This window comes from Coenobita brevimanus, chromosome 37 (assembly GCF_032717465.1).
Source record: "Coenobita brevimanus isolate Jiangsu-jjx chromosome 37, ASM3271746v2, whole genome shotgun sequence".
In the NCBI taxonomy this organism is placed as follows: Eukaryota; Metazoa; Arthropoda; class Malacostraca; order Decapoda; family Coenobitidae; genus Coenobita; species Coenobita brevimanus.
This window is the reverse complement of record NC_136990.1, coordinates 10,017,015-10,040,402: the sequence shown is the minus strand read 5'-3', so window position 1 is coordinate 10,040,402 and position 23,388 is coordinate 10,017,015. Positions and strand designations below refer to the sequence as shown.

General features: G+C 43.9%; 1 protein-coding gene across 1 annotated transcript; it reads right to left on the bottom strand.

Annotated features, from left to right (window-relative positions):
- Positions 1-6,851: 6,851 nt before the first annotated feature.
- Positions 6,852-23,356, bottom strand: slmo (PRELI domain containing slowmo). The gene is made up of 5 exons (XM_080269803.1): positions 23,236-23,356; positions 16,492-16,657; positions 15,203-15,289; positions 11,145-11,318; positions 6,852-7,208 (listed from the first exon to the last, which is right to left on the bottom strand). The coding sequence occupies exons 1-5, from the start codon at positions 23,265-23,267 to the stop codon at positions 6,933-6,935; spliced, it is 735 nt and encodes a 244-aa protein (XP_080125929.1). The 5' UTR covers positions 23,268-23,356; the 3' UTR covers positions 6,852-6,932.
- Between the last annotated feature and the right edge of the window lie 32 nt (positions 23,357-23,388).

Here is a 23,388-nt window from a genome sequence, read left to right as displayed (position 1 = left end):
CATACATAGTACAGAAATATTACATATGTACAGTAAGTCTTTCTCCCTGTGTGTATTATCTCTTCTAATCAGCTACACAGCACATGTACTGTGTTACAAAGGCGTTACATAAATATCTGTACATTTCACACTGCCTTTCCACGTCTGTACTGCCTTCCCTTGTACCCAGATACATAAAAGTGTACAAATATTACATATGTACAATAAGTCTTTCTCTCTCTTTGTACTTCTTTCCCTTGTAACTGGCTACACACAAGTAACACCTGTACTGCATTACACAGGCGTTACATAAATATCTGTACACCCGAGAGCAGCACTACATCAAGTGAGTGGATGGTGACTGCCCCCTCCTACCACCAACAAATATTACATATGTACAATACTAGTCTTTCTCCCCAGTTGTAATGCTTCCCATGTATCTGGCTACACATAAGTAACACCTGTACTGCATTACATAGGTGTTACACGAATATCTGTACATTACACTGCCACATGCAAAAGTTAGGTGACAAGTTTCAATCTATCTACCTATTTACCGCCAGATGCCTTAATCCCAAAAGCAGCCACAAACAAATCACCTCCACGTCACCCTGCCTGACATATCGCTGCCCTCCACCCAGCTCATCCTCCCAATATTATTTCATTCTGTAATATTAGATCATGTACCACATTTCATTTCCTCAAAGTGTACAGAAGTGTAGTCAAACGTCTGCAAATAGCTGTACACAACTGGCTTCGTTTCTAAGTGGTACAGTGTGTTGGGGGGTGCAGTGGCCCAAGTGTATTTCCTTCAGTCTTACACCTACTCTGGTCTCATCCCTCGATTTCTGTCCTTTTGCTGTTTATTCCACGTAGCTCAGTGGCAGAGAGACAATGCTACAGCTCTACATAGCACTTCTTCATGACCAGCATCCTGTTTAAATCTACCGTGACGAACTCTGCATTCAAGATGAAGAGATGGCAATTTTAGGCCAAGTTAGAATGAAAAGAGTATAGGAGAGTGAACCCTCTCTATACTATCTATATCTATTGCCAGACGCCTTAGTCCCTTATACGGGGTGGCCACAAACAAATCGCCTCCACGTCACCCTGTCCCCTGCCATTTCACTTCCCTGCTCCCACATCACACACCCCTCTCTCTCTACACTGCACCTTCTTAAACCAATCTTCACCTCTCTCAACCACCCTGGACCATCCAAACAGCCTCGTTCTACATCAAACAAGGTCGTTAGCGAGGGGAACGACCACAAGTGCCAGCTAAGGGGAAATGAAGAGTGCTTGCTTGTGTTTTTCTGCTCTGTTTATTACTGTTTGAAAATATATAATGATTATGTACAAAATATCAAGGTACAGAAATAATAATAATAATAATAATCATAATAATAACAATAATCATAATAATAATAATAATCATAATAATAATAATAATCATAATAATAATAAAAATGAGAATATCAATAATAACAATGGTAAAAATAATAATAATAATAATAATAATAAAAATAATAATAATGATCTATCTATCTACTGTATCTATTGCCAGACACCTTGATCCCATAAGGGGTGGCCACAAACAAATTGCCTCCATGTCGCCCTGTCCCCTGCCATTTCACTGCCCTCCCCCCAGCTCACACCCCCCTCTCATATACCTCTCCACTCCATCACTAAATATAACTGATAATAATAATAATAATAATAATAATAATAATAATAACAATCCATCCATCCATCATCCAATCCTACGTTGCCCCATGAGGAGTTTAGTAATAATAATAATAATAATAATAATAATAATAATAATAATCCATCATCCAATCCTATGTTGCCCCATAAGGAGTGCAGTAGTAGTAATAATAATAATAATAATAATATCATTATTATTATTATTAAAACTGGACACATAATTCTGATAAGCATTTACTGGACAATATTTAACGTATACTGAACCTATATGAGAGAAGGGGAACAGGGCAACATGGAGGTGATTTGTTTGTGGCCACCCCTTATGGGATTAGAGCATCTGGCAATAGATAAACACTGAGCCTCGGTTAACTGGTCTGATCCTACCAATCGCTCTTATCAAACAATCGGAAATATCGTCAACGTCTTCCCCAAACAGATTCGACACACCACACCACTGTGCCAGGTAGAAGTGGAGGCCGCTGTACAAACACACACAGCTTCCCACGATGACTACATAAAGGAATGATCACTACATCTGAAACACACACTGGTACACACACTGAGGTGGTTTGGACATGTGGAGAGAATGGAGAATGAAAGACTGACTAAGAGGGTGTATGTAGGTGAGGTGGAGGGAGGGAGGGGGAGGCCAAGGATGAGATGGAGGGATGGAGTGGAGAGGTATATGAGTGAGGGGGGAGTGAGCTGGGAGCAGGGCAGTGAAATGGTGGGGGACAGGGCGACATGGAGGCGATTTGTCTGTGGCCACCCTTTGCGGGATTAGGGCGTCAGGCTGTAGATAGACAGATAGATAGATAGATAGACACTGGTAAAGATGGCGTTGTCAGTGCGTTTGGCTAGCTATGAATAGTCTCCATAGAAAACTGGAAGGATAGTGACTTTTTTTTACTATATATACCTGTACACCTTGCTACACTGTACACCCAACCTTTAGCCACTGTACACACACACACATCCTCCCACAATGCATACATAAGGGAATTATCACTATATCTCAAACACACACTGACAGAGATGGCGTTTTCAGTGCGTTTGGCTAGCTATGAATATTCTCCATACAAAACTGGAAGGATAGTCACTTTTTTTTTACTATATATACACCTTGCTACACTGTACACCTATCCTTCCATTATCAGGTAAGCCACAAGCCTACACAGCATTGTACAGTTGCAGACAATAATACTGGTCCCCATTTTCAGCCCAAGAATCATGACTCTCGTACATAATAATCTGAAATGCTTGAACATAACCTCACTGCATGTCAGAAGTTATCGTTCATTTCCTGACTAATTATTGTTCATTTAGTGGATCAGTATCTATGTCCGCAGCCATCCACTCACCACACAAAGTTCTACACTCCTGTCCTCCCCCTAAATCAATGCTACTGGATATTTTTGTGCTTGTATCTCTTTGGCTATGTGGAGAGGATGGAGAGTGAGAGACTGACAAGGAGAGTGTATGTGAGTGAGGTGGACGGGGGGAATGGGAGGCCAAGGATGAGATGGAGGGATGGAGTGGAGAGGTATATGAGAGAGAGGGGGGGGGGGTGAGCTGGGAGCAGGGCAGTGAAATGGCGGGGGACAGGGCAACATGGAGGCGATTTGTTTGTGGCCACCCATTACAAGATTAAGGCATCTGGCAATAGATAGATAGATAGATCTCTTTGCGTCTCAGAATATCTCCATTTCTTGTTAGTTTTAAATACTGTCTATCTATTCATCTATCTATTGCCAATGCTTTAAGTCTATCAGGGCTGGTGGCAAATCACCTCCACATCACCCTGTCCATTCTCACATCCCCCTCCATCTCATCCTTGGTCTCCCCCTCCTCCTCACTCACATATGCTCTTCTTGTCAGTCTCTCACACTCCATCCTCTCCACCCCATCCTTGGCCTCCCCCTCCACCTCACTCGCATACAGTACACTCTTCTTGTCAGTCTCTCATTCTCCATCCTCTCCACTCCATCCCTCCATCTCATCCTTGGCTTCCCCCTCCTTCTCCCCCCCTCCACCTCACTCACATACACTCTTCTAGTCAGTCTCTCATTCTGCATCCTCTCCATATGGCACCAACCAGTGTACCTACACGAATAAGGTGCACACACACACACACACACACACACACACACACACACACACACACACACACACAAAGGCTAATATTGAACTGGGTGTTACGTCTATTCCCCCAAACAGATAGATACGTCATCCAACATCTGATGACCTGGGGGAGGGGGAGGGGGTCACAAACTTCATCTGGTGAGTGGATGGTATAAAAATCTCCAATGTGAAGAAGAAAGGCAGGTTGGTCCATGTATAGCACATGTCTTGCCCACACCAGCAGACTGAGCAAAATTGTCTATCCTGCATCTGATGCCTATCCTGTTTAATTCATTTCCTACTCTCACACCCAAGCCCACACCAGCAGACTGAGTGAATGTCTATCCTTTATTCATTTCCTACTCCCACTGCCACACCCCAGCCCACACCAGCAGACGGAGTAAATGTCTCTTGCATCATTGATTCATTTCCTACTCCCACTGCCACACCCACACCAGCAGACAGTGCCATCCCTTAGCTCCCTCCATGTGGGTATTTAGTCAGGTGCTACAATGGACCACGCTGCATATAAACACCAAATCCATGGTACACTAGAGGTACAGGTTCAATGGTACCAGGAACACTTATGGTACCGTAATGCAAAGGGAATATTTGGCTATACTCTCTTCACTCTAACTTGGCCTAAAATTGCCATCCCTCCATCTTGAAGGCTGAGTTGCAACAGGAATGATGCCAAGACTGAGGCTAGTCATGAAGAAGTGCTATGGCAAGGATGTAAAGCCACAGCACTTTATCTGACACTGTTACATGAAGTACGCTCCATATCCTTGCCGTAGCACTTCTTCATGACTAGCATTCCTTTCCATAGCACTTCTTCATGACTATCCTTTCCATGGCACTTCTTCATGACTATCACTCCTTTCCATAGCACTTCTTCATGACTATCACTCCTTTCCATAGCACTTTTTCATGACTATCCTTTCCATAGCACTTCTTCATGACTATCATTTCCACAGCACTTCTTCATGACTATCATTTCCACAGCACTTCTTCCTGACTATCATTTCCATAGCACTTCTTCCTGACTATCATTTCCATTGCACTTCTTCATGACTATCCTTTCCACAGCTCTTCTTCATGACTATCCTTTCCACAGCTCTTCTTCATGACTATCATTTCCACAGCACTTCTTCCTGACTAACATTTCCATAGCACTTCTTCATGACTATCATTTCCACAGCACTTCTTCATGACTATCATTTCCACAGCACTTCTTCATGACAATCCTTTCCATTGCACTTCTTCATGACTATCATTTCCATAGCACTTCTTCATGACTATCATTTCCACAGCACTTCTTCGTGACTAGCGCCATATTAAGCCGGCTAAAGTGAACAGAGTATAGGCCAAGTGTGTGATAATCTATGTGGCCAGGGATTTACTTAACGCACCTTCCTTTTTTATTTTTTTGGAAGAAGGAAACAAAGGCTGAGTCCCGCACCCCGTTCCTTCCAAGAACAAAAACAAAATACAAAAGCGAGCCAAATTCCCGAGTGATTTAGTCTGATGATTGTACCTTAACGCTGTCCTGTAGGCTATTTGTTCTGTAATATAAAAATAATGTCATGATTCCTTTTGAGAAATTCATGTAGAGTTGGGAACATACACGCACACACGTACACACACACATACACACACACACACACACAGAAAGACAGAGACGGACTTACACACACACACACACACACACACACATCTATACTCCTTTCACCTTAACTTGGCCCAGATTTTCATCCTTTTTCAGCGTATTTCACATAGCTCAGTGGCAGAGAGGCAATGCTATGGCTCTACATCCTTTCCATAGCACTTCTTTGTGACTAGTGCTATATTCTAATGTTACAAAGACAATGCTATGGCTCTACATCCTTTCCACAGCACTTCTTTGTGACTAGTGCTATATTCTAGTGTTACAAAGACAATGCTATGGCTCTACATCCTTTCCATAGCACTTCTTCGTGACTAGCGCTATATTCTAGTGTTACAAAGACAATGCTATGGCTCTACATCCTTTCCACAGCACTTCTTCGTGACTAGTGCTATATTCTAGTGTTACAAAGACTGCTACAGCTCTACATCCTTTCCACAGCACTTCTTTGTGACTAGCGCTGCATTCTAGTGTTAATCTATTGCTACAACTCAGCAATCACTATGAAGAGATGGCAATTTTGGGCCAAGTTTGGGTAAAATGAATATAGCATCTGTTTATTAAGTTTGCAAATGACACTCAGATGCAGGCAGGATAAATCACTAAGGAAAAGGAATTAAGTAACCCCCACAGCCATGCATACTACAACTAAATCCTACATAATCTTTGCTATCCTTGTCATATTATTTCTCAATTTGTTTCCTACTTTCAGCATTTTCTTCTATTAAAGCTTTCTCTAACTCTAATTTCTTTTTCTTTCTTTCTCTCGCCTTCATTTCAGGATTATATTGTCACCAAGAAGCTCCCTAATACCTTTTCCTGAGTGATTTATTTTGCTTTTTAATCCTTACTGTCCTGTGTTACATAAATCCTTCCAATACTGCCATACTCTGCACAAATAATGTATAAAAGGGTATTAGCCAGCCATACCCCAAAATAAATCACTAAGGAAAAGGTGTTAGGGAGCTTCCTGATAATACAAGCCATGGTCTATGTTATCCTTGTCGTATTATTCCTCTCTGTGTATCTTCCAAAAATAAATCACTAAGGAAAAGGTGTTAGGGAGCTTCCTGATAATACATGCCATGGTCTACGTTATCCTTGTCGTATTATTCCTCTCTGTATCTTCCAAATATAAATCACTAAGGAAGAGGTGTTAGGGAGCTTCCTGATGAATATACAGGCAATGGTCTATGCTATCCTTGTCGCATTATTTCTCTTCGTCTCTTCCTTCTTCTCACTACCGTCTCCCTGGTCCACGTTTTCTATATTCGTCACTAAGTAGTTGAAATAAATCCTACATATCGTCTGCTATCCTTGTCGTATTATTGCTTTCTTGCTATGCTATCCTTGTCGCATTATTTCTCTTCGTCTCTTCCTTCTTCTCACTGCCGTCTCCCTGGTCCACGTTTTCTATATTCGTCACTAAACAATTGAAATAAATCCTACATATCGTCTGCTATCATATTCTCGGCATATTACTGGGTGGTTGGGTAAAGTTGTCAATGCCCTTTTTAGCGACGCACGAGATGTCATCAATGGATTTCATGGCCGCGTCGGAGAGCCCATCAACGGACTTCTTAGCGGCGGTGGATATGTCGTCAACGGAACGCAGGGCGGACTCGGTAATCTCGCCGATGGAGCGCTTGGTGTGGGTGAATATCTCCGTCGTGCTGCACATTAGGTCCTCCACCTCGCGATTTATTTTGGATATGACGAACTCCAACGCATCCCGGCCCTGGAGGAGATATTGAGGTGCTTTACTGCCACGAGAATCATTAGCATCACAATCATCATCATCATCACTATCATCATCACCACCATCACCATCACCATCATCATCTATCTATTGCTAGACGCCTTAATCCCGTAAGGGGTGGCCACAAACAAATCGCCTCCATGTCGCCCTGTCCCCCGCCATTTCACTGCCCTGCTCCCAGCTCACACCCCCCTCTCTCATATACCTCTCCACTCCATCCCTCCATCTCATCCTTGGCCTCCCCCTCCCTCCACCTCACTCACATACACTCTCCTTGTCAGTCTCTCACTCACTGTCACCAGCACTATTTCTGTCTTTGTAGGTGGGAAGTGAGACTGACTAGGAGAGTGTATGTGAGTGAGGTGGAGGGGGAGACCAAGGATGAGATGGAGAGGATGGAGAATGAGAGACTGACTAGGAGAGTGTATATGGACTCCCTGAAAGACAGTGACCTGCTTTACTGTCATCATCATCATCATCCAATCCTACGTTGCCCCATGAGGAACGTAGGAGCCCGGGGCTAGGCAAGTTGGTCCTGACATTTAAGATGAGTGACCAGCCTCACTCATCCCTGAGTGGCATTACGTGAGCAATAAACCCCAACCATCCCTTGGATATAAACCTTCACCAGGTCAATCCGATTGGAGTGCAATAATTACCCACTAAACCACCAGGCACCAAAATTTGGTTATATGGTTACCACCCAGTGTAGTAAATGGTTTCCTGGTGTACAGGAAACCATTTGGCTTGTCACTCAGTGTAGAGTCACCCACAGGCAGAAGGAAGAGGAAAGAATGAAGGAAAGAAAGACAAGAGGGAGTGTAAAGTCACCCACAGGCAGAAGGAAGAGGAAAGAATGAAGGAAAGAAAGACAGAAGAGGGAGTGTAAAGTCACCCATAGGCAGAAGGAAGAGGAAAGAATGAAGGAAAGAAAGTCAGAAGAGGGAGTGTAAAGTCACCCACAGGCAGAAGGAAGAGGAAAGAATGAAGGAAAGAAAGACAGAAGAGGGAGTGTAAAGTCACCCACAGACAGAAGGAAAAGGAAAGAATGAAGGAAAGAAAGACAGAAAAGGGAGTGTAAAGTCACCCACAGGCAGATGGAAAAGGAAAGAATGAAGGAAAGAAAGACAGAAGAGAATGAAAGGAATGAAGGAGGGCAATAATAATATAAATATGTAGGAACTGCAAGTACTGTAATTATCCAACAAAACAAACCTTCATTTCTATCAACTACATTTTATCTTCACTACCAGTGTAAATGTGTTCTGAGATGACGTATAAATTCATCTTGGAATGCACTGGCACTGGCAAAGAAGATAAAATGTCTATCTCTCTATTTATTGCCAGATGCCTTAATCCCATAAGGGGTGGCCACAAACAAATCGCCTCCATGTCACCCTGTCCCCAGCCATTTCACAGCCCTGCTCCCAGCTCACACGCCCCATCTCTCGTATACTTCTCCACTCCATCCCTCGAAAAATGTCGATGATGGAAATGAGGGTTTGTTTTGTTGGATAAAATTACTGTTTGCAATTCCTATGGATTTACTGCATCATCCGCAAAGCAACTGAGTGGTGAGTGAGGGGTGGAGTAATGGCGGTGGTGTGGTGGGGAATAAATTGGCCTGCAACAGCTGTATATACAACTGTGAGCCAAAAAGTCATGACAATCCTACTGTACTGTGTAACTGCTCTTTCTAAATCATCAGTTCACCAATAAATGTTACAGATTTATTTCTTTTGTTCATTTGTCCATGTTTTATGAATAAAATAATGAATAATATTTTACAAAATGGACTTACCATGTGCATTTTACACTCCTGCAAGACACTGCAATTACATGCATTATGTTTATGGGATGTATTTAAGAGGCTGTTTCAAATAGGAAATGTTAGTGTGGCCCTGGCTACAGGTGGTATTGTATATACTGCAATGATATAGCCTGTGTATAAGTGTATATGTCAGATACACCACTGGTATTGTATATACACCAAGGTCCCAATTAGCACGTGATCAAATAGTGAGATTAATAGTACGAGCGGTCTCTTACTATCCACAACGTCTCAATTTTACAATGCTAGTGACGCCACCACAGCTGGTGTGATTACTGCAGCATCTATCAAGGATGCAATACAGGAGGTGAGACAAGAGGAGGTTACACCAACGCCAGCAACACCAGAAACACCAGGAGAGCTCTCCATAAGGCAGATCAACCGAATCTTGGCTGCTGCAGACGCCTTAACCCTCTGGCTGCAGCTCAGTGAGGAGAAATAGGAAAAAATGGTGTGTTTTCAACTCATGTTTTATCCCACTTATCCTTAATCTTAAGAGCTAATATTTTTGTCAGGCAAACTTCAATCTTTCTACTATCGTTTGCAACAAACTGCATGTCCATAGGCACTCCAAGCCCGGAGAACGATTTGAAAGAATACAAGGTGTGTTTTGATCATATGACGCCGGAAAGACCCCAGTGAGGCAGAACTTTCCACCAAACCACAAGATTTTTCCTGTACAAACTAGGGTTACTGCCACGTTACCTTATCACAATAACTACAATAATAAATAAAAACATAACACTTCTAGCCAGTTCTGTATGGTTTTATTACGATATTCCACAGTGTTTATGCCAGACTTCAGCGATACAGTAACGATGTGAGGAAAATTATTACATCCATCCATCACCCAATCCTGCGTTGCCCCACGAGGAGCATAAGAGCCCGGGACTAGGCAAGTTGGTCCTGACACTTGAGATGAGAGTAAACTTTATCAAACTTTATGAATGACTTTTATTACCACTTACTTTTATAAAGCTTATTGATATAACGTTCTCCCTTCATGTCAAGTGGGGTTGGTGGAGGATTAGTGCCCCTCCCTGTAAAACAATTAACCCTAAGCCGTTGGCCACCCCGTTTGGGATACATGGCGTCTGGCAATGAATGAATGAAAAAAATATAACGTCATAAGTCATTTCATAGCATAGCTACACAGTTTGCAACCGCAAAAATGGTCGCTAGCTAATGTGCTTGGCATATGACTCCCCTGATTATCACAAAAATATCACTAAATCACTTGTATTTTATCACAGTAATTCACAGTATAATACAAAATAACACTTTCAGCCACTCTACTATGATTTCAGTGCGATATCGGTGCGTACAGCTTCATATTATTTACGAGAGGGGAGGACGGTGGCAGCAAACCGGTTTAGACCAGCTCATTGAGGGTATGTGTACATGTGTGTGTGTGTATGTATGTATGTATACTATTATTTAGTACCAGGGTAATTTTCAGTGTTTAAAAGTGTAACCCCTAAAGTTGGAGTCACTCCTCCACCAAATTAATTTTTCACATAAGTTATGCGTATCATTCATTCATTCATTCATTGCCAGACGCCATGTATCCCAAACTGGTTGGCCAAGGGCTTAGAGTTAATTGTTTTACAGGGAGGGGCACTAATCCTCCACCAACCCCACTTGACACGTAGGGAGAACGTTATGCCAACAGCATCTGGTGTTCCCAGGCGGTCACCCATCCAAGTACTAACCATTATGCGTATCAGTTAGTGTGATATCAAGTTGTGCTCGCTGGCGCATCCACCATACAGGTGCGTTAATTGGGACCAAGGTGTACTGCAATGATAGAGCTGGTGTATAAGAGTGTATATCAGTACGTATCAGATATACAGGAAAAATCAGTAACCAGGAGGATAAGTTCCCCAAGGTTCCCGGGTCACTGGGACTGTACTGTAACGCTACCCAGTACACTCTCACTCTTGCCTAGTGTGGTTGGTGCAGTGTGAGGAGTAACTTCACCCCAGCTCACCTTAAATGAATTAGACGATATATACAGTATAATACTGCAACAGTGTCCAGGGTGTGCGTGTCCAGGGTGTGTGTGCAGGGTGTATTCAGCTCACCTTAAATGAGTTCGAGGAGATACTGTTTATGAGGTAGTTTTCCATGTACGAGGTCAGCGGCACTCCCTTGACGGTGATAATGGTCTCTTGCCTCAGGATGGTCTTGTCAGGGTCGGTGGGGTCCGGGGCATACACCAGACACTCATCCATACTGACTGTGCTGGAAAAGGTTAACTGTGGAATGAAATAGACATGACTTACTAATGGATAAACCCTCCTGACCTATATACAGACATAACGTGTACGCATTCTGGCTCTTAATACGTACATAAATTATCATCATCCATCCCTACAGCACATACACCAGACACTCATACATACAGACAAACCCTCATGACCTACATACAGACATAGTGTGTACGCATTCTGGCTCTTAATACGTACATAAATCATCATCATCCACATGTACATACACCAAACACTCACCCATACAGACAAACACTCCTTGCTTACATACAGACATAGTGTGTACGCATTCGGACTCCTAATACGTACATAAATCAACAAACCCTCCTTACTTACATACAGACATAGTGTGTACGCATTCGGACTCCTAATACATACATAAATCAACAAACCCTCCTTACTTACATACAGACATGGTGTGTACCGTTCTGACTCATAATACGTACATAAATCAACAAACCCTACTTTCCTACATACAGACATAGTGTGTACGCATTCTGACTCCCAATACGTACAGACAAACCCTCCTTACCTTCATACAGACATGGTGTGTACACATTCTGACTCCTAATACGTACATAAATTATCATAATCATCCACATCCACATATTGTGTACGCATTCTGTCTCCTAATACGTACATAAATCATCACCATCATCCACACGTACAGCACATACACCAAACCCTCCTTACCTACATACAGGCATAGTGTGTACGCATTCGGACTCCTAATACGTACATAAATCACTATCCACACGTACAGCACATACACCAAACGCTCATCCATACCGACTGCTGGAAAACGTTAACTAAGCAACAAGATAAATATTACTCATCACATACACAGAATTGGTACCTTACATACATACATACATACATACATACATACTGTGCACACATTCTGACTCCTCCTACACACAAATCCTCATCAACTCTCTCTCTCTCTCTCACACACACACACACACACACACACACACACACAGAACAAGAAGTGTATAAACTACTGGAAACTCAAGATGTAAGGAAAGCCCCAGGACCTGATGGAATTTCTAACTGGGTACTGAAGGAATGCAGAGAACAACTGGTGGATAAGATTCACAGTTTAATTGTGTGTTCTCTGGAGGAAGGGAAAGTGCCTCTGGAATGGCTGAAGGCAAATGTGGTACCAATTAATAAGGGAGGAAACAGGGAAGAACCCCTGAATTATACACCAGTGTCTCTAACCAGCATGGTCGCAAAATTGTGCAAGAGAATCCTGAAAGACAGATGGATAAAATATCTGGAAGAGATGAATATTTTGGCTGAAAGACTGTTTGGATTTAGAAGTGGAAGGTCATGTGTTTCCAACTTGTTGAGCTTTTACTCAAGAGCGATTGACGTGGTACGGGAGAGAGATGGTTGGGTGGATTGTGTGTATTTAGATGTGGCAAAAGCCTTTGACAAGGTACCTCAAAAGTGACTGTGTGGAAATTGGAGCACATAGGAGGACCGAAGGGCAACATCTTACAGTGGTTGAGAGACTTTTTGAGAGACAGACAAATGAGGACAGTAATAAAGGACAGGATGTCTGGATGGAGGGATGTAACAAGTGAAGTCCCACAGGGCTCGGTGTTAGCGCCTGTAATGTTCCTGATTTATGTAAATGATATGGTAGATGGAATGAACAGTTCTGCAAGTCTGTTTGCTGACGATGTGAAGCTCATGAAAAAAGTAGAAGTTGAAGAAGACAGTAAAATGCTGGAGGAGGACCTACATAGGATGCATGATTGGAGCCGGATGTGGGAAATAAAATTCAACGCAAAAAAAATGTAAAATACTGGAAATGGGTAAAAGTGCCACAAGACCATCACTGAATTATATGATGGGTAATGAACCAATCATAAAAACGAGAGAAGAGAAGGACTTGGGAGTGCTGGTCCAGGATTATTTGTCACCTGAAAAACACGATAGTTAGAGAGACAAATAATCCCTTGACTAACATAAGAATAGCATTTCATTACCTGGATGAGGAGATGATGAAAAAATTGATAGTGGCAATGATTCGCCCCAGGTTAGAATATGCAGCGGTGGTGTGGTGTCCACACAAAAAGAAAGATATAAACAAGATTGAGAGAATACAAAGAACAGCAACCAAGATGGTTCTCAGTCTGGCAGACATGTCGTACAGGGAAAGGCTGGAAAAACTAGACCTGTCTTCCTTAGAGGAAAGGAGAGAGAGGGATGACATGATTGTAGTGTTCAGGGCCATGATAGGAGTAGATAAAATTGACAAAGAAGATCTGTTTGTATGGGATAAGAGAGTAACAAGAGGACACACAATGAAACTGAGGAAGTCAAGCAGCTTGATGGATATCAAGAAATATAGTTTTCCTTATAGATGTATATACCTGTGGAATAGCCTGGACAAAGAGATCAGCCAGTTTAAAAACTTAAACGAGTTTAAAACTAAATTTGACTTATTGAAAAACAGAGACGGAAACCCACGAGTGTAGCTCATTTCCTGTATATCACAATTAGGTACACACACACACACACACACACACACACACACACACACACACACACACACTTTTCCTATCCTGCGACAGGGTGGGGTAGGGTCCAGAGAGGCAGAAAATAACAGCTGGTACAAGAAATTAACCAGCTGTCTGACCAACTGAATGGGACACACTCTCATTCACTCACCATTCAATCTCTTGGAATCCTAACGTCATTATAATATTTTGTGGAGATGGGTGCCTTCCTGCTGTGGCACTAACGCAACCAGGCAGCTCCAATGCCTAGCTATACTAATATACGCTGGGTGGTAACCATATAACCAAATAACGGGGTGATGTGGAGCCTGCTATGTGTCCCTGTTAACTGGGTGGAGATGCAAATGTGGTGTCCATCCAGGCACAACCCACACCATCCACTACACTACATGGCAGCACATCCACCCACACCAAGGAACATCAAAACAACACCATCCACTACAGTACATGGCAGCACATCCACCCACACCAAGGAACATCAAAACAACACCCAGCACACGATGCCATACACAAATACTGTCATCTCTCCCCCCTCACCCACCTCAGACCAGCTTCCAGAAGCATATCCACACTCAGATCACTCGCCGCTCCATTCAGTCACTTAAAGACAACACACAGCTGCATGCACGGCCTCCTGACATCCACCCTTCTGAATCCTATCTTCCCCGTGAGGACAGGGTCCACCTGGCCAGGCTGAGATGTGGGCACCATCCAGCCCTCTTAAGCTACCAGAAGAGGCTGGATGACTTCGTCGCTGATGCCTGTCCAGGATGCAATACAGCACCCCATACTATTAAGAACATTATGGAAGACTGCATTGCACACAATCACCTACGCCAACAACACAACATACGATCCTTGAGAGCTCTGTGGGAAAGCCCAGTCTCGGCCGTGGCCTTCCTAAGGGACTCGGGGCTGTTAGGCCAGACTGCCTAGGGAACAACTACTACTACTACTACCCTGTCACTCCACCACCACTAGATACACACAAGCCTGAACACAATACAACTTCCATAACCAATGTCTCTATCTATCTATTGCCAGACGCCTTAATCCCGTAAGGGGTGGCCACAAACTAATCGCCTCCATGTCATCCTGTCCCCTGCCATTTCAATGCCTTGCTCCCAGCTCACACCCCCCTCTCTCATATACATCTCCACTCCATCCCTCCATCTCATCCTTGGCCTCCCCCTCCCTTTCCCCCCCTCCACCTCACACGCACACACTGTCCTCGTCAGTCTCTCACTCTCCATCCTCTCCACATGGCCAATCCACCTCAGTGTGTTTCTCCTAACGCTTCCTATCCAAACACACTGCACACGAAAAACACGCACTTACGTTTCTCGTCCTCATCGTCATCATTCTCTTTTCCGGGTTAACTTCTGAATGTTCGTACCCGTAGCAGACACGGTCGGCACCCAGGATCTGAAACGTGCATCAACATCATCAATATCCCTAGCCTGACACTTCCCTCATCATCAGCTTGACTCTTTCCTTCATCATCATCATCAATATCCCTAGCCTGACACTTATCATCATCATCAATTTGACACTTTCCTTCATCAACATCATCATCATCAATATCCCTAGCCTGACACTTCCATCATCATCAACTTGACATCTTTCCTTCATCAACATCATCATCATCATCAACAACACAGTACAAAAGATCTACAGCACATCATCATCATCATCACAGCACTACATATCTAAAACTCATCATCATCATCCCAGCATTATTTCCATCATGATCACCACTTTCATCCTGACAGTCATCACCATCATCATCATCACCACCACCACCACCACCACCACCATCATCATTAGTAAATTTCTAGTCCTACTTACACCCTACATTCACACACAGGACACTCCATCATCCATTGTATAAAGTTTGAATACAGTGGTCCCTCATGTTTAGCTTTTTATTTAGTCTGGCAAAACCATCGCTCAGTGCTATCTGTCTATCTATCTCTCTATTGCCAGACGCCTCAATCCCATAAGGGGTGGCCACAAACAAATCACCTCCATGTCGCCCTGTTCCCCGCCATTTCACTACCCTGCTTCCAGCTCACACCCCCCTCTCTCATACACCTCTCCACTCCATCCCTCCATCTCATCCTTGGCCTCCCTCTACCTCTCTCCCCCTCCACCTCACTCACATACACTCTCCTCATCAGTCTCTCGCTCTCCATCCTCTCTACATGGCCAAATTGCTAAATGCAAAGTGTACTTTATATGGGAAAAATATAACCGAGTCTGCACCCCTCCTCCAAGTCCCTCTTCCGACCCCTGATTTTGTACTTTAGGTGCTGGAAATGAAACACAGTGTATTAGCAGTACATTATACAGATACATCACTGTGTGGCTATACAACTTCTCACCAGCAAAAAACGCCAAATGCTCGGCACTATGAAAGAAGAACACAGCACCCAAGGTGGCCAGACGCTGACAACAATGATAACAATGGCGGCCGGGTGGTGGACGGGCAAGGCATTACACGCCCAACATCGCTAAACACATAACACAATCACTAAATGCCCGCGATTGCTACCTATTCTAACCTACAGCTAAACGCAAAAATCACTAACTTGAAACACGCTAACTGCAAGGGAGCCGCCACCCACCTTTTGTGCCCAAGTTGGCAGGCCCCACTGAGAACTGATGAGTCTCTGTGTGTGCAGGACGCCGCTCTCCACCCGGCGTTCAATGACATCCGTCCCCACCACTGCTGGGTTGTGTGGGTTGGGGTACTTACGCCACACCGCCTGCGTCACTGTCTCCCACGGGTGACTGCGGAAAAAAGAAAAAATCAGTGAGAGACTAACAAGAAGAGTGTATGTGAGTGTGGTGGAGGCAAGAGACTAACAAGAAGAGTGTATGTGAGTGAGGTGGAGGCAAGAGACTAACAAGGAGAGTGTATGTGAGCAAGGTGGAGGCACAAGACTAACAAGGAGAGTGTGAGTGAGGTGGAGGTGAAAGACTAACAAGGAGAGTGTATGTGAGCAAGGTGGAGGCGAGAGACTAACAAGGAGTGTATGTACTTGCGCCACACTGCCTGCATCACAGTCTCCCATGGGTGACTGCGAGAAAAGGAAAAAATCAGCGAGAGACTGACAAGGAGAGTGTGTGTGAGTGAAGTGGAGGCTGAGGATAAGATGGAGGGCTGCAGAGGTGTATGAGAAAGAAGGTGTGTGACCTGGAGGGATGGCAATAATATGGCAGGGGACAGGGCCACATGGAGGTGATTTGTTTGTGGCCACCCCTTATGGGATTAAGGTGTCTGGTGATAGATATAGATAGATAGATAGATAAACTGCCATCCACACCTGCTTCTCCCACCTGCCCAAACCAGTTGTTGTTGTTGTCCATTCCTGGTTCATCTGATCTACCAGACCCATCAACCACAAGTAAGCAATTGCCCCTATGAGTTCTCCCATAGGTTCTGTACACTGTTGATGTGTGTGTGTGTGTGTGTGTGTGTGTGTGTGAGAGAGAGAGAGAGAGAGAGAGAGAGAGAGAGATAATTTGCCATGCGTTGTTGAATGCTAAGCAGTGATAAGAGCCTGATATCACCCTGGGGGGCCATTACTGTAGGGTGCATGGCCTCCCTCACCCTCTCACTCCAACCAATTTCAAGGTTACTCCCAGTCCTTCATTTATGCAACAGGTCAACTCTGGAACTGTCTCCCTCTGTCTGTATTTCCTGCTTCCTATGATCTCCAGTCTTTCAAACGCAGTGTGTCCAGGCATCTCGAAATGAACGCATCTTGAATTTGGCTCTCTTTTGTGTTGTTTTTGTTTCTTTCTTGGAAGGAACGGTTTGTGGCTCCTGGCCTTTGGTCCCTTCTTCATTGCATAAAAAACACACACACACACACACACACACACACACACACACACACACACACACACACATGGGTCCCTCTGTGCAACCCTCCAGGCACCAACCATTCCCCCTATCTGTCTATTGCCAGATGCCATAATCCCATAAGGGGTAGCCACAAACAAATCGCCTCCATGTCGTTCTTTCCCCTGCCATTTCACTGCCCTCCCCCAGCTCACACACCCCTCTCTCATATACCTCTCCACTCAATCCTTCCATCTCATCCTTGGCCTCCCCCTCCTCTGCACTTCACCCAAATACGCTCTCCTCATTAGTCTCCTGCTCTTCATCCTCTCCACATGGCCAAACCACCTCAATGTATTTCTCCTAATGCTTCCTATCACATCCACATCCACACCACAACACTCCTTCTAAGCATCTCTCAACATAAATAATGTAGTATGGTAAAAGAGGCAACACCACTGCCCTTAAGATAAAAATTTTTGCCCTTGTACACAAACAACAGCAACACCAGGTACCCAAGTTAAGTGAATTCATAACCTAGTATGCCAGACTGATGAGAAGACAGTTCTTATTGTCTGCCCTACCATTGTTATCTAACGCACTATCATGATAAGTGGCTCTGTCCAAGCCTTCCACGGTCCTGTCACGTGCTTGGACAGACTGACCTGCTTCATCCAACAAGCCACCAAATGCCTGCACCTTGGTCTTGGCCCAAGAGATCTTTAAACCCAATGGATTTGCATTCTTGTGAAATTCACTGAGGACACTCAACAGTAGTATCTCCGGCGACTCCACTAGGATAACTGCATCAACAAAGTCAAGCAAACTGATACTTCACAGGACTCTGACTCGCAGCCCGGCCAAGTATCCAATCCATGCACATGTTGAAAAGTGTGGAGGCAAGGACACACCCCTGTCTTAACCCAGAACTTACTGAGAAGTTGGATATTCCTCCTGCACATCTGACTGCACTCGGTGTGGTAGTAGTAGTTATTCCCTAGGCAGTCTAACCGAACAGCGCCGAGTCCCTAAGGAAGGCCATGGCCGAGACTGGGCTTTCCCACAGAGCTCTCAAGGAGTGTATGTTGTGTTGTTGGTGTAGGTGATTGTGTGCAAGGCAGTCTTGCATAATGTGCTTAATAGTATGGGGTGCTGTGTTGCAGATTGTGTGCAATGCTGACATGGGGTAATAGTAATATGTAATAGTAATAGATTATTACAAGGTTTTCAGAGTAATAGTAATAGTTCACAAGTTCCTGGCTGTAATAGTAATAGAAGGCAAAGTAATAGATAATTGTCTATTACTTTCCCATTACAGACACTTTAATACCATTTACCATAATCAATAAAACCAGCATTCTCACCTTGGTTACCTGTTGGCTGCTCTCCAAGCTGCAGGTACACCACAGGAGACCGTGCAGAATGGAGAGTGGTCAACAGGCCATCAGGTGATCTAGACACACTTGTGCCTTCAGTGGAAGAGCCTCCCAACGATAATGAACATAACAACCATTTCTAATTATTTAATACCATTATCATAAATAATATTTTAAAAGTAACAGTAATACAAATAGATGACCAAGTAATAGTAACAGATGACCACTAAAGTGACTATAATAGTATTACAATAACAGCAACTGAAATTAATAGTAATAGTAATAGAAACCCAGTAATAGACCCCATGTCTGGTGCAATGCAGTCTTGCATAATGTGCTTAATAGTATGGGGTGCTGTGTTGCAGACTGTGTGCAATGCAGTCTTGCATAATGTGCTTAATAGTATGGGGTGCTGTGTTGCATCCTGGACAGGCATCAGTGATGGAGTCATCCAGCCTCTTCTGGTAACTCAAGAGGGCTGGATGGTGCCCACATCTCAGCCTGGCCAGGTGGACCCTGTCCTCAATGGGAAGATAGGATTCTGAAGGGTGGATGTCAGGAGGCCGTGCATGCAACTGTGTGTTGTCTTTACGTGACTGAATGGAGCGGCGAGTGATTTGAGTGTGGATATGCTTCTGGAAGCTGGTCTGAGGTGGGCGAGGGGGGAGAGATGACAGTATTTGTGTATGATATCGTGTGCTGGGTGTTGTTTTGATGTTCCTTGGTGTGTGTGGATGTGCTGCCATGTACTGTAGTGGATGGTGTTGTTTTGATGTTCCTTGGTGTGGGTGGATGTGCTGCCATGTACTGTAGTGGATGTTGTGGGTTTGTGGAGGCTGCAGCAAGAAACTGGGTGCCTCTCATGTCTAAGTGATCTTTGACTTTGAGGACTTTGGTTTCTTGATGTAGGTGGTCTGTGGGTGTAGTAGCTGTGCAGCCTGTGATTATTTTGTGGGCCTTGTTCTGTATGGTCTGTAGAGTGTTGTAGTGTGTTTTGGTGAGGTTAGAAGCCCAGGCAGGGCTTGCATAATTCATCACTGAACGTATGTATTGTTTGTGTACTGTGGTGGTGGTTTCTTTGTTGTGTCCAAATGTTGTATGGGCAAGTGACCTCAAAGCATTGAGTCTTGGTGTTATTTTATTTTTAATGTTTGTGATGTGTTGTTTAAATGACATTGATGTATTGTATGTTACACCAAGGATTTTGGGTATGTGTGTGTGTGGTAAGGGATAGTTGTTTATGGTGAGGTGTGGGATGTGACTGTGTTCTGCTGTCCAGTTTGTAAGAAGGGGCACTGTAGATTTGGCTGGGGCTATTTTGAGCCTGTTTGTGGTGAACCATTCGTGTAGTGTGTTGAGGTAAGGTTGGAGGATGTGTGCAGCTGTGTTTGCATTTTGGTGCATACATGTAAGTGTTATATCATCTGCATAGGAAGCTATGTGTATCTGTGGTGTGGGTACGTCGTACATGTATAGGTTAAAGAGTGCAGGGGACAAAACAGATCCTTGAGGGATGCCGTTTGTGAAGTTTCTGATGTTAGAAGACTGACTGGCAAATGTTACATGTGCCTGCAGTTGATGAGTCTGCTGGCCCAGTTGTCTAATTTGGTCTAAAAATGCTATCTTTCCACTCTGAATACATACCTGGTTGTTGAAATGAATGATTATGATGCAAGTCATGAGGAGGTGCAACGAAAACAAAGTACCACCACAGTACTGCCTTACTCTACCCAACACACTAACGACTGGTTGTAATTAGGACGGTACTACTCATTTCACCCCATAGTAAATCTAGTTATGGTATCTTAGCAGTGTTATACAGGTAGAGTTCTATCTATCTATCTATCTATTGCCAGACGCCTTAATCCCGAAAGAGGTGGCCACAAACAAATCGCCTCCATGTCGCCGTCCCCCGCCATTTCACTGCCCTGCTCCCAGCTCACACCTCCCTCTCTCATATACCTCTCCACTCCATTCCTCCATCTCATCCTTGGCCTCCCCCTCCCTCTCCCTCCCCTCCACCTCACTCACACACACAGGTAGCCTCTGCAAATACCTCTTCTTCCACAACACTTGCATAAAAAATCTGCACTAAAAGAGATACACAATTTTAATCTAATTACTTGGCAGCCAGCGTGAGTGTCACAAGGTTTACTCCACCCAATCCCTGACCGAATCACTAGCTGGCAAGTGTTCACAGTTTTGCCTTGGCCTCTGTCAGCTGTGGGTGTTTGATTGTGGCTCATTTTGCTTTTATGAATGTGAGGAATGAAGTATATGAGAGAGGGGTGTGTGAGCTCGGAGCAGGGCAGTGAAATGGCAGGGGACAGGATGACATGGAGGCGATTTGTTTGTGGCCACCTCTTTCAGGATTGAGGCGTCTGGTAATAGACAGATAGATAGACAGACAGGAGGTGAAGGGGCAGTGTGGATGTGGATGTGATAGAAAGCTTTAGGAGAAATACACTGAGGTGGTTTGGCCATGTGGAGAGGATGGAGAATGAGAAACTAATGAGGAGAGTGTATGCGGGTGAGGTGGAGAGAAGAGGGAGGGGGAGACTGAGGATGAGATGGAGAGGAGTGGAGAGGGGGGTGTAAGCTGGGGAGAGGGCAGTAAAATGGCAGGGGATAGGGCAACATGGAGGCTCTTTGTTTGTGGCCACCCCTTATAGCATTAAGACATCTGGCTATAGAATGACAGACAGAAAGAGATAGAGACCAGTAACTATGAGAGGCTGAAATGTTTTGGTTATGAATGAAATGCAGAGTAAAGATGAAAAAAAGATTTGTATTTTTTTTTTGGGGGGGAGGGGGATATTTAAAAAAAAAAAAAAAAAACAGGGATTGGTAAAAATCAAATCACACAATATACTCAAAAAACGCACTTCTGTACACATCTGGTCATAGGAAAAATTCGAGAGAGAGAGAGAGAGAGAGAGAGAGAGAGAGAGATCCACTTCTGTACACATTTGATCATGGTAAAAATTCGAGAGAGAGAGAGAGAGAGAGAGAGAGAGAGAGAGAGAATCCACTTCTGTACAGTACACATCTGATCATAGTAAAAATCTGAGAGAGAGAGAGAGAGAGAGAGAGTATACAGGATGTGTGGAATCTTGCTATCTTTCACTCTTCTTGGAAAAAAGAAGCTTATTCATACATTCATCACCCAGCCCTCCTTTATCACCATCATTGTCATCATCATCACAACCACCATCATGATCATCATTATCATCATGATCATCACCACCATCATGATCATCATCACCACCATCATCATCATCATCACAAACAACCACCATCATCATCATTCTCATCACCACCACCATCCTCATTCTCATCACCACCACCACCATCATCATCACCACCACCACCATCATCATCACAATTCACCACCACCACCACCAGCCTCACACGCCACTGAGTAGCATTAGCCTATGTGGGCAATAAACCCAAACCTGTCCCGTTGAAACCCATACAAGTTTAATTTGGTGATATGGCTACCACCCAACGTAGTAAAGGCCTTTCTCATTTACAGGAAACCAAATGGCTTATCAAGGCAGAGTTTACCCAAAAGGAATGACTACATCAAGTGAGTGGATGGTGGGCATCAATCTAACGTAACCCTCAGTATTAGGAATGACTACATCAAGTGAGTGGATGGTGGGCATCAATCTAACGTAACCACCAGTATTTTAAGTCCATTATGATGTTCCTTCGTCCAAAAATATATATTAAAACATCTCTATTGAATTTTACACTCTACCGCATCACTTGGCCAAATCCCAGAGTCGATTTCCATTTTTCTCGACTCAAAATATCACTAATTGGCTTAAAAGTACCTAATATTAAGCGGTAAATATTCCAATTATATATCGCTTCCTAATGACGTAACCTTGGCCCTGGTCCCTAGTGCTTTCCTGATAGCAGTCTCTTGCATCACCCGGTCCAGTTCCAGAGTTCATTTCCATTTTCCACTGCCAAAAAAATAAATTAAACTGAATAACAAGTGTATATATAAAAATTCCCATGCATTCTCAACGCATGGAATATTCCCATCAGCTGAAGCCTGCAAAACCGGAACACCAGTATTTCAGCAACTCAACCGGGTATGGCGCACTTTCTGGCTATTTTCCAGGGTCACTCACCTAAATATGTGTTCGGACGTCCAGATTTTCATTTTCCCACGCCTCTGAGCACCAATATGCTGTAAAAACGAGGAAACACGAGCTCGCCAATCGTCAGTGGGACCTTCCGACTAGGGCTGGGCTGCTGCAGTGAGCCTGGGCCAGGGACGAGTT

Bases quoted from the DNA above. Each gene is read 5' to 3' on its own strand.
- slmo (XM_080269803.1), bottom strand. From the start codon at position 23,267: ATGAAAATCTGGACGTCCGAACACATATTTAG. The intron at 15,290-16,491 runs GTGGGTGGCGGC...TGCACGTTTCAG, and splicing joins TGCCAACTTGGGCACAAAAG to ATCCTGGGTGCCGACCGTGT. The intron at 11,319-15,202 runs GTAAGTGCGTGT...TTCATTCCACAG, and splicing joins TGACGATGAGGACGAGAAAC to TTAACCTTTTCCAGCACAGT.